Genomic DNA, 20053 nt, shown 5'->3' with positions numbered 1-20053 from the left:
CATATAAACAAGCCAACCAACTGAATATTAATATTAATAAAAGTAAAAGTTAATAAAAAGTAACTACATCACATTACATCTTAATGATTTTTACAGTGTCTCAACATCCGCTACTATACAAATAAGACGTGGCTACAGTGAAATTAGATGCATTAAAAACTGGTATGTACAGTACCACAGAACTACACAAGACAATAATAAATGTAGAAAGTTGTTTCATGAGTATAAATTAGTAACAAAAAACATTATTTAAATCGATCTAAAATATTACTGATTGATTTAGTTGGCACCTTCTGTCTATGGAGTGAGGTATAAATAAATGTCACAACAGAAAGCAGGATTATAATGAGTCTGGCTGCTGGACACAAACTTGTTTTGAACAGTCAGTCTCTGAACATCGGCAACTAATTTAACTGAGACGGAAACTTTGGTGTATAATTGGACTAACAAGTGATATACAGATGGTGGACAAAATGACAGTTTAACAGCCCCACAATAAACACTGAGCTGCTGAAACTCGTAATGTTTGGAGTTAAATACCATTTTATTTAAAATGTCCTGTGTCATTGTGATTTACTTTAGGAGCCGAGTGAAATCCTGATGATTCACTGCAAAGTAATGAGACATGGCAAATCCCTAAAATCATGATAATGTGCCAAACACAAGCAGCTGCATTGGCGAAAAGGGACAGTGGTCACACTGCGCTAACTAATACTGACTGTAGGACCAGTTGAAACGACATTTTGTGGACTTCAATTTGTGTTTTTACTGCAGAGCTGTTGTATTGCAAGATGTTTCTGTTGTTTTTGTCCACCCTTTGTATTTATCAATCCAAAACAAATATGAAAAGCTCAAAGCTCAAAGTTGGGAGCCATGTCGAACTGCAATAAGTATATATGCTGCAACATAGTGCAGTTAGTGAGTATAAAATAAAATGTAATAGTAAACTGTACATAACAAAAATATAAAATGGAAATCAGTGTCACCATGTTGAGATGCCGTACAAGCAATATACTGAAAACACCAGGATGTAAGTCTCCATATGCATCTATGTTGCAAGGAATCACTTGTTATGTTGTCCACGGGCAAAATGGCATGCAAAGTCGTATCTGTCTACGCACATGTGGCCACAGATGTTGCACTGGAATGGATGTTCGTAGCCATGGCAGCCCATGTGAATTGTGTACAGGATATTATCCAGAAAGTGAATATCACAATGTTGGCATTTATGTGAGAGCTGTTGGTCCGGTGTGGCCAGGGCAGGGGCGGGTGTGCTCGGCTGGCTGTTGCTAACACTCGCAGTAAGAGTGTTCATGCTGTTCTCAAAGCCGACGCCGGGAACAGGACTGCAGCTCCCGTGGCCTGAGGTGGGAGATTCTTTTTTAGGTGGTGAAGTCTGCACTCCGTTTGAACACATTGCAAGTTGTTCACTAGAGACCTGTTGTATGAGGATGGGCTTCTCGTCTATTAAGGACTCCCTGTCTGGGGATACAGGAGTCTGAGACTCAGGGTGAAGGTCGGCCAACTGGCCAGCAAGTGTAGACAGCTGGTCAAGCGGGTTATTATAAGTCAAACCATTAGTGCCTCTGTTGCGACTGTCGTTCTCATCTACCTTGGGAAGGTTCTTGTACTCACTGCTGTTCAAATGGTGGTGGATCTTGTGGGACAAGTCATTCAGATAATCCGTCTTTGGCATCACCATGGAGTTAGGGTTGAAGTTGATGAGCAGTCGCCTGCTGAAGCCCAGCGACCCTGTCCTCTTCTGCAGGGAGCTCAACATTCTCTTGTTGGAGAAAGGAGAGCGGACGACCCTCGTGGGCAGAAGCTTGTGGCGGCGGCGACGGTGGTGCGACAGGTTGCTGCGGTCACTGCAGCGGAAGGCACAGAGGTCACACTTGTACGGCTTCTCTCCTGTGTGCGAGCGCATGTGCGCTTCCAAGTGGCGCTCGTATGCTGAAGCAAACGGGCACAGCTGGCAGCGGTGAGGCTTTTCTCCTGGGTGACAATCAGAATCATCAAGACATCATTGCAGTTATAATATTGATATTACCAAACATAATTTACTGTGAAAGAGTGGTGAGGCAGGAAGTACTATGTAGAATGTGTGCTACACAAGGGATTATACAAAATGGGGCCAGATGATATAGACAAAGAGATAGCAAGAAGATCTTATTCTAATATTTCATCCTAAATTGTCTAGTTGATGTAGGTCATCTCATAATTGTCATTTCATCACAAGCAGACATTCTCAAGAATCAACATAAATTAGACTTACTAATCACTTTGTATTGTTAATTTAGACAGAATTGCTTGCTATGATTAACAATATAAAATCCTAGGATACAATTTATGACAGGACAAATGATAAACACTGATACCAGTTGAACTTGTGATGAAACATTAATAACAGGCTAACTGGGTTTTTGAGAATTAACTAACTGCACATCTGTGTTCAGTCTATGACCAACTAGAATGCGAAACTATGTCAGTCACAGATTTGGGCAGGATTTTGCATTTAATAAGACAGGAAACTGCATATGGGAGGACTCTATCGTAACACTATCTACACTTTAAGTGAGAAAACAGACATGTAGCTGACATATATGGTACAATTATGACGTAGTAGTTGACTGGGAACAGATTGACTAGTGTTTTTAGCTATGGTGTTGCCTTAATGAATAAATCCAGTGGAACCACTGACCTGTGTGGATGCGAATGTGCTCTATTAAACGAGCCATGCCCTTGTTGGCATAGCTGCAGTAGCTGCACTTGTACTTCCCATCGCAGGTCCTCTCCAGGCCGTCCATCTGTACATCTGACCCATCCTCCATGGACAGGCTCACCTCCACAGACGGAGGGTCCAGACCATTCTGCTCACTCCTGGGGGCAACTAAAACCGAACGCACAATGACTTTAATATTTTACTCTTTACTTATCAACGATGTTTTTGCTGTATAAAATGTATTGTACTCGCTTCCTACCGGCTTGAAACGGCTCCCCAGACTCTTTTTCTCCGCAAACAGAGCCCGAGATCATGTTGACATGCTGGGTTTGTTGTGTCAGGTATTCCTGAAATTCCCTCACAAAATCCACAGGCTCGGTCTTTATCTCTTCCATTTTCCTTCTTCTGTATTGAAACTGAAAATATCCAGAGGAGACGGGTCGATAGTCAGACGTGAGCCACCTCAGCTTTCACATGTGACTGCTGAAAACCTAGAGTAGCTAACGTAGCTGCCTATAAAATAGGTTAGCTCATAGCTATTAACAACAATGCTAACGTTGCCTAGCTAGCTCGACCCGTTACAGCAATTTTCACTATTTATAACGCTGACTATCTAACACCGTCCTCAGCGCAGTTCATATACCTTACCTTTCAGCGTCTAAGTAAATAAGTTAACATTATCGCTAAGCAGAGGGAAGTGTGTACATTGGGCCCTGAGGATAAATTATCCGGCTAGAATTGTTACCAGGTGAACACTTCCGTTTTCAGTTCAACACCCCCAAACGCAACTGTTGCCTTCGGGACTATCTGAAAATACAAGGTCCATCAACTTCACTCATACAAACGAGTCTCAAGAACGCTTCTTAAATACGTGGGGTCTTTTTCTATGTTATCCGGGTTGCCAAGAAACCCCAGTTAGTCCCTTTCATGTAATCACAGTATGTCACAGTCTATAATTAAGTACAAAAGTCACATCTTCATAAAAAAAAACACATACATTTCTTTACACGCAGCAAAGCACTTTCAGTTTATTTTTGTTCAAACCTACTGATAACGAGCATCATGACTGGTAGCTTAAATTCGTTTTGTGCTTACTCAATAGTTTTATCTTTAAATAATATATGCTACCAAAGTTTCGAGTGCCTGACTCGTACAAGGGGCACTTGAAGGTAGCATCACATGTAAACATTTTGTAACAAATCATGGCTGCCCCGTTGGTCCGGGTTTTCTCAAAGGTGAGGCTGCATATCATGATCGTAGTTATTTACATTTGCAGGGTTTCTGCGCTGCGTTGAACATATTGTCCACTGTATCAGTCCTTTATTCTTGAATTACGTAACCTGGCTGGCTCTTGCTGATGTGACTTTACTAGCTAACGGACGGCTAACGCTAGCATGCTTGAGAGCACAAACGAACTTCCTTCATCACAAACTCGGCAGTAGCTGATCACTAAAAGAAACGTCTAATTGCTTAACATTTGTCGTGAATGATGACATGACAGCCTAGCGCTGTGCATATATACGCAAACACGGAGATGCACATTTCCACCGTTGTCTGTCTTGTTTCCAGTCTTGCAGACAGGTCTGTAGACCGTGGGGTGCATGCCAGCCTGGATGGAGGAGCCTGTCCAACAGACCTTCCCCAGATGTGGCTTCAGACCAGGTGGTGTCCTTTCCTCCGCTTCAAACATATTCAGAGGAGGAAAGCATGATGAGGGAAGCAGGTGAGCTGTGAATCTCGCAACACGTGTCCTACAGCTGGAGACAAACACTAAACATCTGTCTTGTTTTTTTTGACAGTGAAGAAATATGCACAAGAGCGTATTGCTCCGCTTGTGTCGAAGATGGATGAAAATTCTGCCATGGACGCGGAAGTGATCAAATCTCTCTTTGAACAGGGTGTATGTAATTCATGTAATTGTGAATTAACTGATGTGTCATTAACATACGTCAGTGTCAGTGCCTTTTTTATATCCAGTGACTTTGATATTGAATTTTTTTTACAGCTCATGGGCATTGAGATTGACCCAGAATACGGCGGCACTGGCTCTACATTCTTCTCCTCCATTCTGGTCATTGAGGAGCTGGCGAAGGTGGACCCCTCTGTGGCCGTGCTCTGTGACATCCAGAACACACTGATCAACACACTGTTTGCCAAACTGGGTACACCAGCCCAGAAAGAGCAGTATCTCAGCCGACTGTCAACCGACATGGTGAGCCATGTATTATGAAGATGTTAGATGACCAGCCACATATTCTGAAGTGTAATACTGTAGATCTCTTGACTGACTGTTTATATTCTGTGTTTGTTGTAATGTTTTCCTGCACTTCCTTTTGTGTCATGTCACACAGATTGGAAGCTTCTGCCTCTCTGAAGCAGAGTCGGGGAGTGATGCCTTTGCTCTGAAGACACGTGCTGAAAAACATAAGGACTATTACGTCATCAATGGATCTAAGATGTGGATCAGCAATGCGGAGAATGCGGGTGTTTTCCTGGTGATGGCCAATGTGGACCCTTCTGCTGTGAGTAACTGCTCACAACTTACTCAGTTATTTACTATGTTTCTCTTGGAAGATCTTAATGTAGAAATACGTGATCTCATCATCTTACAATAAAGAGTAACATCTGACTTTCCCTGTCTGCTTAAATGCACTTCAGCTGTTGAGTACCATGAATATGTAATCCAAAACTGCAACATCATAAATTGTAAAAACAAAAAGGATCATAGAGTTGAATTACGACTTCTCTTTTGATTGACAGGGATACAGAGGCATCACCTGCTTCATCGTGGACCGGGACACAGAGGGGCTGGAGATTTGCAAGAAGGAGAACAAGCTTGGCCTGCGCGCGTCGTCCACCTGCCCCCTCAACTTTGACAATGTCAAGGTACTACCAAACACTATGTACTGAACCAGATCAATGTGAAACAAATGCATGCTGTTACTAACTTTCTGTTCTTTGTTGTAGATACCAGAGAAGAACATTTTGGGACAGATCGGTCATGGGTACAAGTACGCTATCGGAATGTTGAATGAGGGCAGGATTGGAATTGCCGCTCAGGTAAACCATCAGACATTTTTTTAATGTAAAGTATTTTAAACAAGGTAAGTGTGCTCTATTCAAGAGTACAAAGTGTAAAAATGGAAATGTTGCATATGCTGACTGTGTGTTTCAGATGCTCGGGCTGGCACAGGGTTGCTTTGACCACACTATTCCTTACACCAGACAGAGGGTGCAGTTTGGAAAACGTATCTTTGACTTCCAGGTGGAGATCCAAAATTGATTCCATTCCCTTTTTACATAACGTGTTTGTGATTAGTCGCATTGTTCTGGAGGCCAGTGTATTCAGTGATGTTGTTATGGCACTCTTTGTGTTCCAGGGCATGCAGCACCAAATAGCCCACGTAGCAACGCAGATTGAAGCTGGTCGGCTGCTGACATACAACGCTGCTCGTCTGATGGAAGCCGGGAGACCTTTCATTAAGGAGGCCTGCATGGCTAAATACTTCACTGCAGAGGTGAGCTTCCTTATTCACTGACTACAGCTCAATACAAGGATGGTGTTGCTGAGGGTTTTGGAACTTTCTTTAAATTTATTTTATTTTAATTTTGTTTTCAAGGATTTTTGTCCTTATAACAGTACTTGGCTGTTTTATAGATTTTACATTATTTCTCTGATCTCATCTGTGTTGTTTAACCTTGATTACTCTCTTCACGATTCATCGATGTTACAAGTGTGTTTTATATCTATTCTATGTGGTGCTACTAGCTTAGCCAGGAAACTCCTGTACAAAAGATATTTTCAATCTCTGTGAAGCATCTTCCTGGTTGAATTAAAGTCATTATAATATCTGTTATGTTTTATCTTCCTCAGGTTGCAACCCTAACCACATCTAAATGCATTGAATGGATGGGAGGGGTAGGCTTCACTAAAGACTACCCCATAGAGAAATACTACAGAGACTGTAAAATTGGTAAGCATGACTGGACACATATTGACTTGTGTTTACACTATGTTATATTGTTGTTTAGATTAGAGGCGGTTTAGGTAACTGCGACTGAAGCTATAGTGTGGAAAGGACAAAAATCATGAGGGCTGCAGGAAGGTCAGGTGTAGCTGCCTGTGATTGGACCAGAGTGGGGTGGAGAGAAGGGCTGATAGCGGTGGCTGTAATCGGACTCTGCAGGAATTCCCCTGTCTGACCCCTCAGAGTGCCATTATACCAACACACAGCCAAGGAAGCTGCCAGGGCAAAATGTCATTATTCCTTTCATCACCACCATTTTGGCTCCACAATTCTCCAGCTGGAGCACCGGCAGACTGAGCTGCATAATAAGCCCCCTTGTCTCCTGATAGTGAAAGCTGCAGATTCATGTGCTTTGCAGGGGAATGCGACAAAATTGACCTTGTTTTGTAGAGAAAGAATTCATTCTATTGCTTTGTTTTGTCTCTATGTGCAGGTGCCATTTACGAGGGCACGACAAATGTCCAGCTATCGACGATGGCAAAGTACATTGATAAGGAGTATGACTACTGAAACCATCTGACCGGTGCCTGAAAGATTGCTGTGTTACACTCCATATTCTGTTCCTCAAATGACTTTGGTGGGATTAATGTAGCAGCAATGCATTGCTGTAGAGGTTTGTTGCAGTTTGTTTGTCGTCTATATCACCAGCTTTTACTCTACTCCCACTACTGATGTTACTGATGTTGTGGTTACATTTCCCCAGCTTTAGGGTTAAAGTTGCTCTGTTGTAATTTTTTTCCCCCTGTTTTCTTTCTTTTATGGTGATAAATCCAAATCAGAATAACATTTGAAATGACTTTTTGACAGACATTGATGGGATTTTCTTTGAATGTGTCAGTGCCTTCAGAAGGTCTGCTATGACTGAGATCAATAACTTTCGTTTCTTTGCACGATACTCTAAAATAGGTGGATTGTAACAGTTCACTCACTTATATGCTCCATAAATACTGTACAGCTCCTTGTTGAGTAAATGAGGAAGTTATTTCACAAACAGTGATCTATCAATGACAATAAATGTGAATACATGTGAAGTATGCTGTAGTGCAATTAACCATCTTTCTTTGATGTGATTGAGGGTTCACCTGTTTGCAGATTAATACCACCTTGTGTCACTAGATGGCAGCATTCTCCAGAGTGACAACAGAAGTCTGAGTCTCACTGAAGGAGCAGTCAATTACCACGTCTTTTAACAGCCTGTCACCTCTAATGATATTTTATATCAGTTTAATTATGCTGGCGCTTCAGTTGAGAAGAGGCTGCCTTGCATAATTGACTCACTGATCATTTTTCAGGTGAGATTGATTATATTTCCTTGTGTTGTGTAAAATGAGGTCTCTTGTTTTACACAACACAGACAAGCTGTGTCCAAGTATACAGACCCGTAATAGCCTTTATCCAGGATGACCCCTTGTAAAAAATGAATGTATGTCTGTTTAACAAATAGAAAGCCATTAATCACTGACACTACTTTAGAATATTTATTAACGGGTGGGAAAAGTCAGATTCATGACTGCTGCAATGGTGGGGATTGACACTATTTAATGGCAAATATGTAGACATTCACTTTTCCATGACCTTAATGGATAACAGCATTTTCATGCGCTCTAACCATGCACAATTATGTCATATTTCACGACATTGATTAAACTTTTATTTTAACAGGGAGATAACAAAGTTCTCTTTCTCTTGTGCCCTGAAACCACGTTTTAACACTAAACACAGAAAAGTAAACTGGTCTATAACAGAAAAGTAAATGTAGTAATATGTAAAGATACTTTCGGTTGACAAACCATTCTACAACAGTAACTAAAAATTTCCCATTGTGTCATTCTACTTACTGAATATGCTACAAAAAAAATCCAAATGTTTTGTAACCTAATTTAACAGTTATTATTATGATCATAAGATTTTATTTACTATGATAAATATTCAGTGTCACATATTGACACCAGATCAAACACAACAGTTATTTGGTATTTTAAGATATTCTCCACATAATAGATTATATTTATCTGAAATATCTCCTGTGCTCGTGAAAATGTGTATGTTTCTGAGATGTCAGTCAGACAGAGAGTGACCAACATCAGAGTCTTTTCATCATCATATCCTGTAAAAGATGTATTCTAGTGCGTGAGTAATTTAAGCATGAGTCTTCACTGATAGAACTAATAATCTGACATGAGTAGAGTCTATTATGTGTGATGTAATTAGATTAAACCTCTGTACTTTAAATCTTGCCCTGGATCTGATTAACCTGAGGATACAATGGGTGCTTTCGTATCACTTTGGAGTGAACACGACAGGTTCAAAATGAAGCCTCGACAGACTGAGAGCAAAATGTTACTAATAAGATCAGCTCCATGTTTGCCCAAACATTTCCAAAATCCACTAAAACGACAAAATTGAAAAGGGGAAAGCAGGCCTGTGTTTGCATCATTGATTGAGTGTACTTTGCTTCCCCCTCTGATCCACTCTGACTTGTTCTGTCTATTGTGCAAGTCTCTGTTTAATGAACATAATCTGATGGAAACGCAGCTATCTGCTTTTCACTTTGCATTGGCAAAGGCAGCTCAACTAGCCTCTTTCTCCGCCCCCATCTTTAACACAGCTATGAGACCTCTAATTATGCAGGGATTCAAGTAGCTTTTCACAAAACACAGTGTTGTCCTTTAGAGCTGGAGAGCGCTCCATGAGCTAAAAGGACAGGCTGCATGTTTGTAGGTTGAGCAAATTCAATTTATTAGATTAGTTCTCTGCATCTGCTTCAAGTTTGGTTTAAATGATTAATCTTATCTGAATCCCATGTGTTTTTTTAAACATTTATTTTCATTTTTCAACCATGTACACTAATAAGTCTGAGCCAAATATTACCTCACAGATAAATACAAAACCATCTTTTTCCAAAAGCTGTACAAAAATGTGGAGGGTTTTTTTCTTCACTGGTCCACAGTGACAGGTATATATTTTTTGTGTGTTTGCTTTGCTGAAGTGACGTCTTATGTAAAAGCACATACTAGAGGCCAGTTTTATGATTGAGAAATCCAGGATTCATCGTACCTGTCCCTCAAGCAAGCATACATACACATACAGTCAAGCTTACATAGTTCCTTCAAGCAGTGTGAAGGCTTACAAATGTAAACTCAATCTCCCTCCTGTTCATTTTGTGTCTTTTTCTTCTCCTGATTATTATCTAATGTGATCACACTTGATCATATCAATGTCTCATTACACATACAAATGTAATTTGCTGCATCCAAGCTCCGGTATTGTTATAATATGTGACAGATACAAGACTTGTTGTGTCATCCCGGTGCATTACATCACCTGCTGCCCCTCTGTGTTTGCAGACTTTTGTACAAAGCTGATTTGAAAAGCCTTTATCACAATGGTAAGCATTCAATTTGATGTCTGCCTGCAGCACTTCCTGACTAATAAAATTACATTGAAGTCAGTGAGCTGTGGTCCAGGAGAAATGAACAGTGCGTATTGCTTTCCTGTTGCACACAGGTGGAACGGAGGATATTTGAATATTTGATACAACAGATGAACCACAGGTTGATCCTCAGCAGGTCACAGTGTTCAGCAACAGCTTCAAACAACATCGTCGATAGTCTTTCTGTGCTGTAAAAACTAAATATAATGTCACTTTTTAAGTCGAAATTTCAAAATATTTATTGTTGTTATATGTATTTTCGGTGGCTTACATTAGTGCGTAAAATATGCGTAATTTATGTAATATTTTTGCCAATGCCAAGCTGCTAACAGCTCCATGTTGAGGTGTGATAATCCCTGGACCGTTTATTCAATTTACTGACAGGTGATTGCCGCTCATGCACGCCCCCCAAAACCCTGAGACACTTTCCTCTTTAATCTAATTGGATGATAAGTAGGTGCGTACTGTTGCGCCCGAAGGCAAAACGCTTGCGCGGCCTCTTTCTTTGGAGTCTATTCTCGTCACAGCCCCTCGCGGTTTCATCTCAAATCCCATTTGCTATTGTACCTGCCCAATAGCAGAGACCGAGCGCGTTTTAACTCGGATGGCATTCTTTATTTCATCATTACAATCCAGCGCGAGTTTGACGCAGTGATCTCTGCGCTCTCACTCGGATCATCCTCAGGAGCTGGACGCAGCTTCGGGTGACTTTCTGTTTTTTTCTCTCTCCCTCTCTCCCGTATGATTTTAACATAGACTGTAAAACAAGACTATCTTTTTCAGGTGTTTTTATCCCTCGATAAGTTTTAATGGTGAGCCACATCGAACAGTAAACGGTGATGGCAGACTCTGATGCGCAGGAGACTCGCCAACCCGCAAAAGACTCGCCGTTCTCCATAAAGAACCTGCTGAACATTGAAGACAAACCCACAAAACCGAAAGGCTTCCTCGGCTCGTCCAAAGGAGTGTTTGAAGGCAGCTTCTTCTCTCGGCTCGGCGACTTGTCTTTCCCTCGGTTTGAGTTGTCCTCACAGAGAATTGGACTATCAGCGCAGTACTTGGAGAGAGCGTCCACCTGGTGGTATCCATACGCGCTCGGGACTCATCTGAGGACTGGAGGTAAATATGATTAACTCTGAAGATAAAGGAAATGTGGTGTTCTGGAAAAATCAGATTTCAGGTTCATTATACAGCAAAAGGCCTATCATGAAAGATGTGAGTAATGTGGGTTTTAAAATATAGATGATTCCCTGAATGATATGGAATTGTGTCCCCAAACTTTCTAGTAAATATCAACATTTTAAAAGGAAAAACGCACATCCCACCAATAAATGTCTAAATGAATAAAACAAAAACAGGCGATTGTCATTGCAGATCTCGCGTTTATTTGCTTAGAGGATCAAATTTGATTTTTTTTTCTGCAGGGTCTGAGAAGGCCAGCCTGAGGGAAGCATCACCGGCACCGGACAGGCGCTCCCCGGATCTCCTAAAGAGCGACCAAGATGCCAAAGAGGAAAGTGCCGACGACGATATCGCACTGGATGAAAGTGACTCGGAAGAGCCAAAGAAAGAAATAGACCAGGAGGACGACTGGAGGAGAAAAACGGACGAGTTGGACTCCGAGAGGAAGCCCTGTCGGAAGAAAAAGACGCGCACGGTGTTTTCCAGGAGTCAGGTCTTCCAGCTGGAGTCCACCTTCGACATAAAGCGCTACCTGAGCAGCTCGGAGAGGGCAGGCCTGGCCGCGTCCCTGCACCTGACAGAGACGCAGGTGAAAATCTGGTTTCAGAACCGGAGGAATAAGTGGAAAAGGCAGCTGGCCGCGGAGCTGGAGGCGGCCAACCTGAGCCACGCGGCTGCACAGAGGATTGTGCGGGTTCCCATACTTTACCACGAGAACGGAGCCGCAGAAACGGCCGGGGGCCCCGCCGCAAACTCACCGGGCAGCCAGTCGCTCCTGGCTTTTCCCCACCACATGTACTATTCCCACCCGGTCCCCCTGCTGAGGCCTGTTTAACACTGACTGAGGCATCATGCGCTGTTCATATGTTTTTAAATGAGAGCGACCGTCATTGAAAAAAATAAAGTTTTGTATATTTTGTAGATTCAATGGACACAATGATAGGTCATAATATTATTATTAATATTATTATCATTATTATTGTATGTAATTATCCATATCCTGCTGAGGCGTCTTTGAGCAAGACACAGAGTCCCTATTTGGATCCAACTGGTGTTACAGGAGGGACATCCTAAAACTATTATTATTATTATTATTATTATTATTATTGGTGAAATTGTTACATGCTCACAAGAGGGTGAATATATTTTAATGTATTCAATTTGGAAAAAAAGAACAGGGTCGACTGTCCATATGTATTTTACAGAGATTTGTGTCAGTGTTTGTAGCAAAAAATGTGGAATTTCATATTTTGATATTTTCCAATATTGTGCAATACTGTTGGCTTCACATTAGGCTACCTATAGTTCACTTTTACAGAAAACAAATCACCCATTTTCTCTTTGTAATAGTGAGGACAATCATGTGATCCTTAAATCCCCGAAAAACTGCAGGTGATAGGCAATTGTTTTTATGACGCAATGTTTTGCCGGTAATTTTAAAGCCATGAAAGAGCCAAAAATAGTCTCTGTTTTTGTGTATGGGTTTTCTCTGATATTGTTATTAAAGTTCTGTATATTATATGGTCTTACGCTCAGTAAAGATTTCGTTCCAAAATGAAATGTATCTTAATATAATTGTGATGTGCATGGAAGAAGAATCATTCATTTAAGTCATGTCGTAAAGATCTTTGTTTTCAAACATTTGTGAGGATGGAATGATTTAAAATTGAAGGTATACAGAGATCATGGTGCTCTCCAAAATACAAACCAAAAATGTGATCATTTTAACAGTTAACAGTTAATTAATGATGGCCATCTTTTTTAATCTGATGACCTGTGACACTTAGAGAGATGGCAGCCTAATTTTAATTTTTAGCAGCATTTGAGAAACCATTATTCTGGATTTTTTTTTAGGACTACAGACTAACACTTGCTATAGGGTTATTGTTTTGTTATTATTTCTAACATTTCTTAAATAGCACTGATAGATACGCATATAACAAAAGGCTGTCTCACACAATTAAAAGGCAAATTAAAAGGATTAAATAGTCTAGGAGTCAGACATTGCTAATTTTTCACAAATTTGAATATTTCAATATTGATATTGTGTTTAGAAGGCTGAGTTATTTTTCTTTCTTGTTGGCGTCTGAGAAGAGGACTGAAATAGTCTATGACCTGTTGGCCAATAAAAAAATGTTATTCTCTTACATTAGACATATTTTAGCAAATGACTCCTCAAACCACAAAAAAAAGAATATGAGGGAAGTCTACTGTATATAGCCCACAGATAGAGTAGGCTTATATCATGCAATAGCGTAAGCCATCGGGGATAGGCCCATATGCAGCCTATCCTTGCGGATATTGAATTAACTCAGCCAGTCGACCTGTTGTAAAATCATTCGCGAGAAAGAGAGACAGAGAGAGAGAGAGCGAGAGAGCGAGAGAGCGAGCTAGAGCAGTCCTTTGTCATGTGATCTGTGTTGAGACAACGGAAATATCCTTTGAGTTCAAATCAACCAATCATATCGCAGGCGGGAATTTGAACATCCGTCTCAACCAATCAGCATCCTCTGGACTATATGCGGCGCTTGCATGGGAGTTAGCTTCACGCAGCCACATTGCTTTGTAGCATTTCCACGTTATATATTATATTTTATTGTAAACCAAGGCATACTCATTTGTCCCGTTAAAGACAAGAATCAGGAGAGCCCGAACGGCACCAAACTGAAGTGGTAAGTGAAGCGAAACGGCAAACACCAGGGATTTAGCCGACGTTATCTTTGCCGTTACTAGATAGCGTTAGCAACTACCAGTGGTAGTAGTGGTGGGCTTTGTGTAATTGCTGGATGTAAGTTAACGAAACAATTCATGTTGACTGTGACAGAAGAATAAAAGTGATCGAAAACTCACAAAGTAAAGTTATTGTTCCACCAGCTCTGGCAACAGAAAACCATGTTATTTAGCTAGAATGTTAGCTAGTTAGCTAGTTAGCTAAATCCGCATCCGCTGTCATTAAGCTAGGCTAACAACAAGCAGGAAAGCCATTGATCCACCAATGTGCCAGTATCTTACTCCTAGTGTAATTCTGGATGGAAATTTAATTTTGACAGTTGTTTTTCAGACAGACAAAATTATATAACACATGTTTTATAACTCTAACTTACAGCTTTTATTGATTTTAGCAACTCAATTAAGTGATCTAACTGTTAGCTAGCTAAGGATTTGGAAAATACCGTTTCCATATCAGAGCCACCCACTATTGTTCGAAAGATAAAACAACTGGCCTTTCCTTTCTTTAAAAGCAAACCAACTCTATATATTATGGTTCTATAATATCCTGAACTTTAACAACTGGTATTGTCAGCGGCGGCAGTAGTTTATTTTCAGTTGATCTTTGTTTTTCAGCTGTGTCAGAGAGATGTTGATTTATACTTTGAAGCTCTAGTTTGTGGTGTTGTTGAACTAGGTTGCACAACATTTTAAGGTTTTTGCGTCCCCCCTGTATATTGTTTTGTGTTGAGGTGTAGTATTTAAATGTGTCAGATGTATCAATTGGGTCTCATTAAAGTCACATTGGAGTGTCATATTGTCTCAATTTCAGACTTTGATTTCCTTGTTTTGCAGATGACAGGCTCAAACGAGTACAAGTTGAACCAGGGACCAGAGGACAGCATCTCTGCTGTCAAGTTCAGCCCCAGCACAACCCAGTTCCTGCTGGTTTCGTCCTGGGATTGCACTGTCCGTCTCTATGATGTCGGAGGCAACACCATGCGGATGAAGTATCAGCACACAGCTCCAGTTCTTGACTGTGCTTTTTATGTAGGTCACAGATTATTATATTTGTTTAGGTCCCTTATTGCCATATCAAAACATAAAAGTGTGGTACGCACCGATAACGTTCCCCTTTTATTTGCAGGACCCAACACATTCTTGGAGTGGAGGTTTAGATGCACAATTAAAAACCCATGATTTGAACACAGACCAAGGTATGTCACAAACCTGCCAAGTACTGATAAAAGGCTCCAGTATCACCTAAACCTATCGCAGAGCTTCATTACCTTGCCCTTAATCTGCTGTATGTGTTTTATTTATGCTGTTGTTTAATATGTTCCTTAAACAGATACTATAGTTGGAACACATGATGCCCCCATTCGTTGTGTGGAATACTGCCCAGAGGTTAATGTCATGGTAACTGGTAGCTGGGACAGATCAGTTCGGCTGTGGGACCCAAGGACCCCCTGCAATGCTGGCACCTTCACGCAGCCTGAAAAGGTAGAGCAAATACACAGTATAGTATAACTGCAGTAAATGTGTGCAAGATATTATGAGTGACTTTCTTGCAAAAAAATCTAAACAACTTACTAGCTTCTCTGTGTGTTGTTTGTCCCAGGTTTATTTCTAAACCTTAATGAGACACAGCATTTTAGATAACTTGTTGTTTAGATGACATGTTTTCCAGAAAGTACCTTTAATTAAATTGGATTTGGACATAAATAAGAAAATGAAGGCCATATAATTTTGTTCATTGACTGTTAAATAGCTGTGTTTCATTATTATTTAATTGTGACTCATTTATTTTTACATGTTTATGTAGATATCAAGTAAGACTTTTGGCATTGCCAGTGTTGTGTCTCCCCCTTGTCTCATACTTGTCATCTTTGTTAAAGGTGTATACCCTCTCTGTGGCTGGAGATAGGCTGATCGTTGGCACAGCTGGAAGACGAGTCCTGGTGTGGGATTTGAGGAACATGGGCTACGTACAGCAAAGAAGAGAGTCCAGTCTCAAGTATCAGACTCGCTGCATTAGAGCCTTTCCCAACAAACAGGTACATCTTGAATTGGAATTGACTTTCTATCAATTAAAGTGTACACAGTACTAATAAAAGATACAGACAGCAGTTAAAAGTTGGCGGATAATTTACTCCTAATAGAGCATCATGTTACAGAAACAGATTCCGGTGTTAATGTGAAGAAGTTGGATGGTAATTTCATATTTTCTGTCTTGGCTCCAGGGCTACGTCTTGAGTTCAATCGAGGGACGTGTAGCTGTGGAGTACTTGGACCCAAGCCAGGAGGTTCAGAAGAAGAAGTACGCCTTCAAGTGCCACAGGCTGAAGGAGGATGGAATTGAGCATGTTTACCCTGTCAATGCCATCTCATTTCACAGTGTTCATAACACTTTTGCCACAGGTACAATTGGCTAGAATAGTACTTGCCAAAAGCAAGTATTTGTTTCTTCCTACGTTTAGTTTGTTTCCGTAATGGGGCAATCTGTTTTTATAAAGCTTACACATTTTCATATGACCTTTAGCATTGAGCTGCCAAGGTTGCACGAGGAACACAGTTATTATAGATCCGTATCTCAGCAGTAACGCAGCCTAAATCTTTTGAGGTTGACCTTGATCCTCTCCTTCCACCAGGTGGCTCAGACGGCTTTGTGAACATCTGGGACCCATTCAACAAGAAGCGCCTGTGTCAGTTCCACAGGTACCCGACCAGCATCGCCTCACTGGCCTTCAATAACGACGGCACCATGCTTGCTATCGCCGCCTCCTACATGCATGAGAGGGGAGACATCGGCCATCCAGAGGACGCCATCTTCATCCGCCAAGTCACTGATGCCGAGACCAAGCCCAAGTGAGTCTTCCTCACCTCTTGTGTCCTCAGTATGACAGTTTGCTTCTCACTGAATCTGTGAGCAGCTGCATTTACAAGGAGCACGTCCAGCTGCAGCATATGCTGATCTGTATCTCTGTTCGTCCACTTTTCAATATCCGACAGTTGAAAGATAGATGGATAAAAACTCTAAAGTCTTCCCACCGGTTTGTGTGTCTATGCTGTTGTAGATATACTCTCAGTGACCAGACAAATAGGAACCTGCTGTACATTGTAATGCAAACTACTACAATAGCCATGTAATAAATCATGTCATTTTTGAGGCTGTTTGTGTTTGTTGTATTGGCTTGTGGTATATTGAAATGCTTTTAGTTTATGATGTTTTGGTTTTCCATGTATATCAGTGAGGGTGAAGAAAATGGTAAAAACAGTGATTAGTAACATTACTAAGTGTGTTCAATTTCAATCCTGTTGGTATTTTTCTGGTCACTGCAGGTGTAGAACAACTTGACCTCTAAAGCCCTGTAGTAAATATCTTACAGTTAAGGCTCACTGTTAGGAAATAAGCTGGCATTTAAAAGGACACATCAGTTAGGGATGTAACTAACAATTGTTTGAATATTTTATTCAATGTTGATCTGTTTTGTTTTTGATTCATTGTCAAAATTGATTTTAGTCTATAAAATGTAAAAAAAAAAAAAAAAAAAAAACTGAAAAATGCTTATCACAAGTTCCCAGAGCCCAAGGTGACAAATTGCTTGTTTTGTTTGACCAACAAGATATTGGGTGTACTATCACATAAGATGGAGAAATGCAGCAACATTGAACGTGGAACCTCTATTAAACATATTGTGAAACAGTATTCAATGAATGGGATATCACTTGTCTCCATGCATTGGTTCAGTGATCGCTCCTGAGTTGATTGAATCTGTTCTCTCCTGTTTTTGGTGTGTAGGTCAACCTAAGTCCACCTTGGAATGGTTCGCTCTGCGTATGAAGCCTTTTATCACATTTGGGTTATCTGCTGGCATCCAGTGTACCATTACCATATTTCCTGTCATTTCTTTCTATTCCAATACAACCATTTTTCTTTCTTGTAAGTTGTCTTCGTTAAAACCTTTCTTCTCTGTTCTGGCTCTTGTTAAATATTTTATTGTTTCATGTATGTTGTGACAACCAACTATTGTTTTTCTTGACTAAAAGTGATTTTATATACACCTTTTGACAGTTTGTGCTTGATCATTTTGAAGTCATCAAACATGAAATGTTTTTTTATGATAATAAAATGTTGTCGTAAGATAGTTACATTTAAAATGACACTGAAGCTGTCCTTGTCCTTCAGTCTTTTAACACTGAGTTTGACACTTGCAGCATAAAGTCAGTACATACTTTAATTTCTACGCTACCTGTGTAAGAAAACCCAAGAAATGCTAGGAATGTGTCAGTACAGAAGAGGCCGTTGTCTTGATGATGTGTTGAGGGAAAGCGATGATCCACTCATCTTGCCGAGGGCTCCACTTGCCCCCAGACAGTGACCTGTGCTGATAGACATCAGAGGTCTGTGGCCTAACCCAGATCCTGCTTTATTGTTGGGGAGAATTGGGAGAAAACCACTAAACTGGATGACCCTGCTGCATCTGCCAGACTGGGGAGGTGGAGGTTCACGCAAAAAATTAAATGATCATGGGGCTAATTTCTACATTTGTCTCATTTTTAATGGTGCATTATCAGTTGAGTACCCAGAGTGGTAAATTCAGGTTCATCAGTGTGGGAGCACACTGCAGACTGAGTGCTGGCCATCTTTATGATTTCACTGTGTGGTGGGATTGTTTTTAACTTGTTTATTGAGAATTCTATACAGAGGGGGAAAAAATCATAAAAATTAAATGCATTCAACTAATTTTATTAATGTAGAAGATAAAGGAGGATGAAGATGTTTCAGTGGGCTAATACTTTTATTCATCATTATCACTGAATTTATCTGCTGCTGTTTTGCAAGTTGTTACACTGGTGACAGAGTCAGATGCAAGGCAGACCTGTTTAATGCAGTATTCAGCTTTATGTGAATGGGAACAGTGAACATAGAGCAGTGTCCTGCAAAAGTCTAAGTGGTGTCTTTTTCCTTCAGTTCAGATTTTCAGTTGCAACTAATGCAATTTCTGAAGCCCTTCAGCCAAAGCAGCAGAGAAGATATAGATGTCAATTATTCTCTTCTAGAGCTCCAATTTTTTTCTAATGGCTCTATCTGTTTCTGCGGTATCCTGGAAATGATTAGTTAGTATCGGTTAAATGATGTAACTAATTCCCATGATTGTCGATAATGAGTCCGTCTTTGACATTGGATTATGACTGCAGCTTAATGTGAAATGGCGTTCATTTTGGGACATAATTACTGCCCATGAAGCAGACGGAGAATGGCCGGGGGTTTGTTGTTGGGGCTACAGCAAATTACCTTGTTTCCTGTCATCTTTGGCTTCCGCTAAATTGGAAAATTGAGTTCTTGAGTGTGCATTAAAACTGTTGAGGTTGTCTTGTGTATTGGATAGCTGCTTTGTAGGAAAAGGTAATTTTGTAGCCAATTTGTCAGGTGCATTAAAGCAATTATGTTAACACAGTTTGCAAAGGTAGTCCCTTTTTATTCAGTACATTTAAAGGATTTATTAAAGTCTTTTTCTTTTGTTCCTTCAGCAAAGGCCCAGTTAACCACATTTGTGGTTGTGTGGCCAGGCTCTGGTTTCCAACCACTGAAGTGTTGCAGACACTTTGGCTCTACATGAAACCGTTACATGACAATTAAAATGGGTGATTGTGCTCCAACAGCCTGTCATGTGCATTTAACCCAACCACAAAAGGCTCTTATGTTCACTCAAGAGGGCACAGATGACCTTCAACCAGACACCTTATCTCTCAGGACTGGTTTCTAATATTATATCAAGCTGATGATACCATCCTTCATGAGCTGTGTGGAAATGGGGAAATCACATGATGCATCAGGGAAATATTGACAGTGTTCTGTATTATGGTTTGTCTTCTGTTTCACTGCCGCACGCTGCCGACCGGAGATGAAGACACGCTGACACCATGCAAAAATGCAGCTTGTTCTTCCTTTAACAAAGTAAATTCATGATTTCA

At 40.6% G+C, this 20053-nt stretch overlaps 4 protein-coding genes across 7 annotated transcripts; 3 read left to right on the top strand and 1 right to left on the bottom strand.

Moving 5' to 3' along the window:
• Nucleotides 1–954: 954 nt before the first annotated feature.
• On the bottom strand, nucleotides 955–3141 carry LOC139303720 (zinc finger protein Pegasus-like). Of its 3 annotated transcripts, none has more exons than XM_070927551.1 (3): nucleotides 2982–3141; nucleotides 2702–2890; nucleotides 955–1995 (listed from the first exon to the last, which is right to left on the bottom strand). In XM_070927551.1, the coding sequence occupies exons 1-3, from the start codon at nucleotides 3115–3117 to the stop codon at nucleotides 1064–1066; spliced, it is 1257 nt and encodes a 418-aa protein (XP_070783652.1). In that variant the 5' UTR covers nucleotides 3118–3141; the 3' UTR covers nucleotides 955–1063. The 3 variants fall into 3 exon arrangements, with proteins under 3 accessions (XP_070783652.1, XP_070783650.1, XP_070783651.1); XM_070927549.1 differs by having other exon boundaries at nucleotides 2702–2880; nucleotides 2993–3117; XM_070927550.1 differs by having other exon boundaries at nucleotides 2702–2877; nucleotides 2993–3117.
• A 755-nt stretch (nucleotides 3142–3896) lies between these two features.
• Nucleotides 3897–8495, top strand: acadsb (acyl-CoA dehydrogenase short/branched chain). Its single transcript, XM_070927059.1, has 11 exons — nucleotides 3897–3957; nucleotides 4292–4445; nucleotides 4522–4622; nucleotides 4728–4934; nucleotides 5074–5244; nucleotides 5483–5608; nucleotides 5690–5782; nucleotides 5898–5987; nucleotides 6103–6240; nucleotides 6597–6696; nucleotides 7184–8495. Exons 1-11 carry the CDS (start codon nucleotides 3925–3927, stop codon nucleotides 7258–7260), a joined length of 1290 nt encoding a protein of 429 aa, XP_070783160.1. The 5' UTR covers nucleotides 3897–3924; the 3' UTR covers nucleotides 7261–8495.
• Nucleotides 8496–11022: 2527 nt separating this feature from the next.
• hmx3b (H6 family homeobox 3b) lies at nucleotides 11023–12200 on the top strand. Its single transcript, XM_070927431.1, has 2 exons — nucleotides 11023–11302; nucleotides 11608–12200. The coding sequence occupies exons 1-2, from the start codon at nucleotides 11023–11025 to the stop codon at nucleotides 12198–12200; spliced, it is 873 nt and encodes a 290-aa protein (XP_070783532.1).
• A 1698-nt stretch (nucleotides 12201–13898) lies between these two features.
• bub3 (BUB3 mitotic checkpoint protein) lies at nucleotides 13899–18075 on the top strand. 2 transcript variants are annotated; one of them, XM_070927408.1, is made up of 8 exons: nucleotides 13899–14037; nucleotides 14930–15124; nucleotides 15222–15291; nucleotides 15426–15577; nucleotides 15973–16131; nucleotides 16318–16495; nucleotides 16726–16942; nucleotides 17877–18075. In XM_070927408.1, exons 2-8 carry the CDS (start codon nucleotides 14930–14932, stop codon nucleotides 17884–17886), a joined length of 981 nt encoding a protein of 326 aa, XP_070783509.1. In that variant the 5' UTR covers nucleotides 13899–14037; the 3' UTR covers nucleotides 17887–18075. The 2 variants fall into 2 exon arrangements, with proteins under 2 accessions (XP_070783509.1, XP_070783510.1); XM_070927409.1 differs by lacking the exon at nucleotides 17877–18075 and having other exon boundaries at nucleotides 16726–17506.
• Nucleotides 18076–20053: the final 1978 nt, after the last annotated feature.

The sequence above is a fragment of the Enoplosus armatus genome, chromosome 20 (genome assembly GCF_043641665.1).
Source record: "Enoplosus armatus isolate fEnoArm2 chromosome 20, fEnoArm2.hap1, whole genome shotgun sequence".
NCBI classification, from domain to species: Eukaryota; Metazoa; Chordata; class Actinopteri; order Centrarchiformes; family Enoplosidae; genus Enoplosus; species Enoplosus armatus.
Note: the sequence above shows the minus strand (reverse complement) of the source record. Positions and strands in the feature narration are given on the sequence as shown.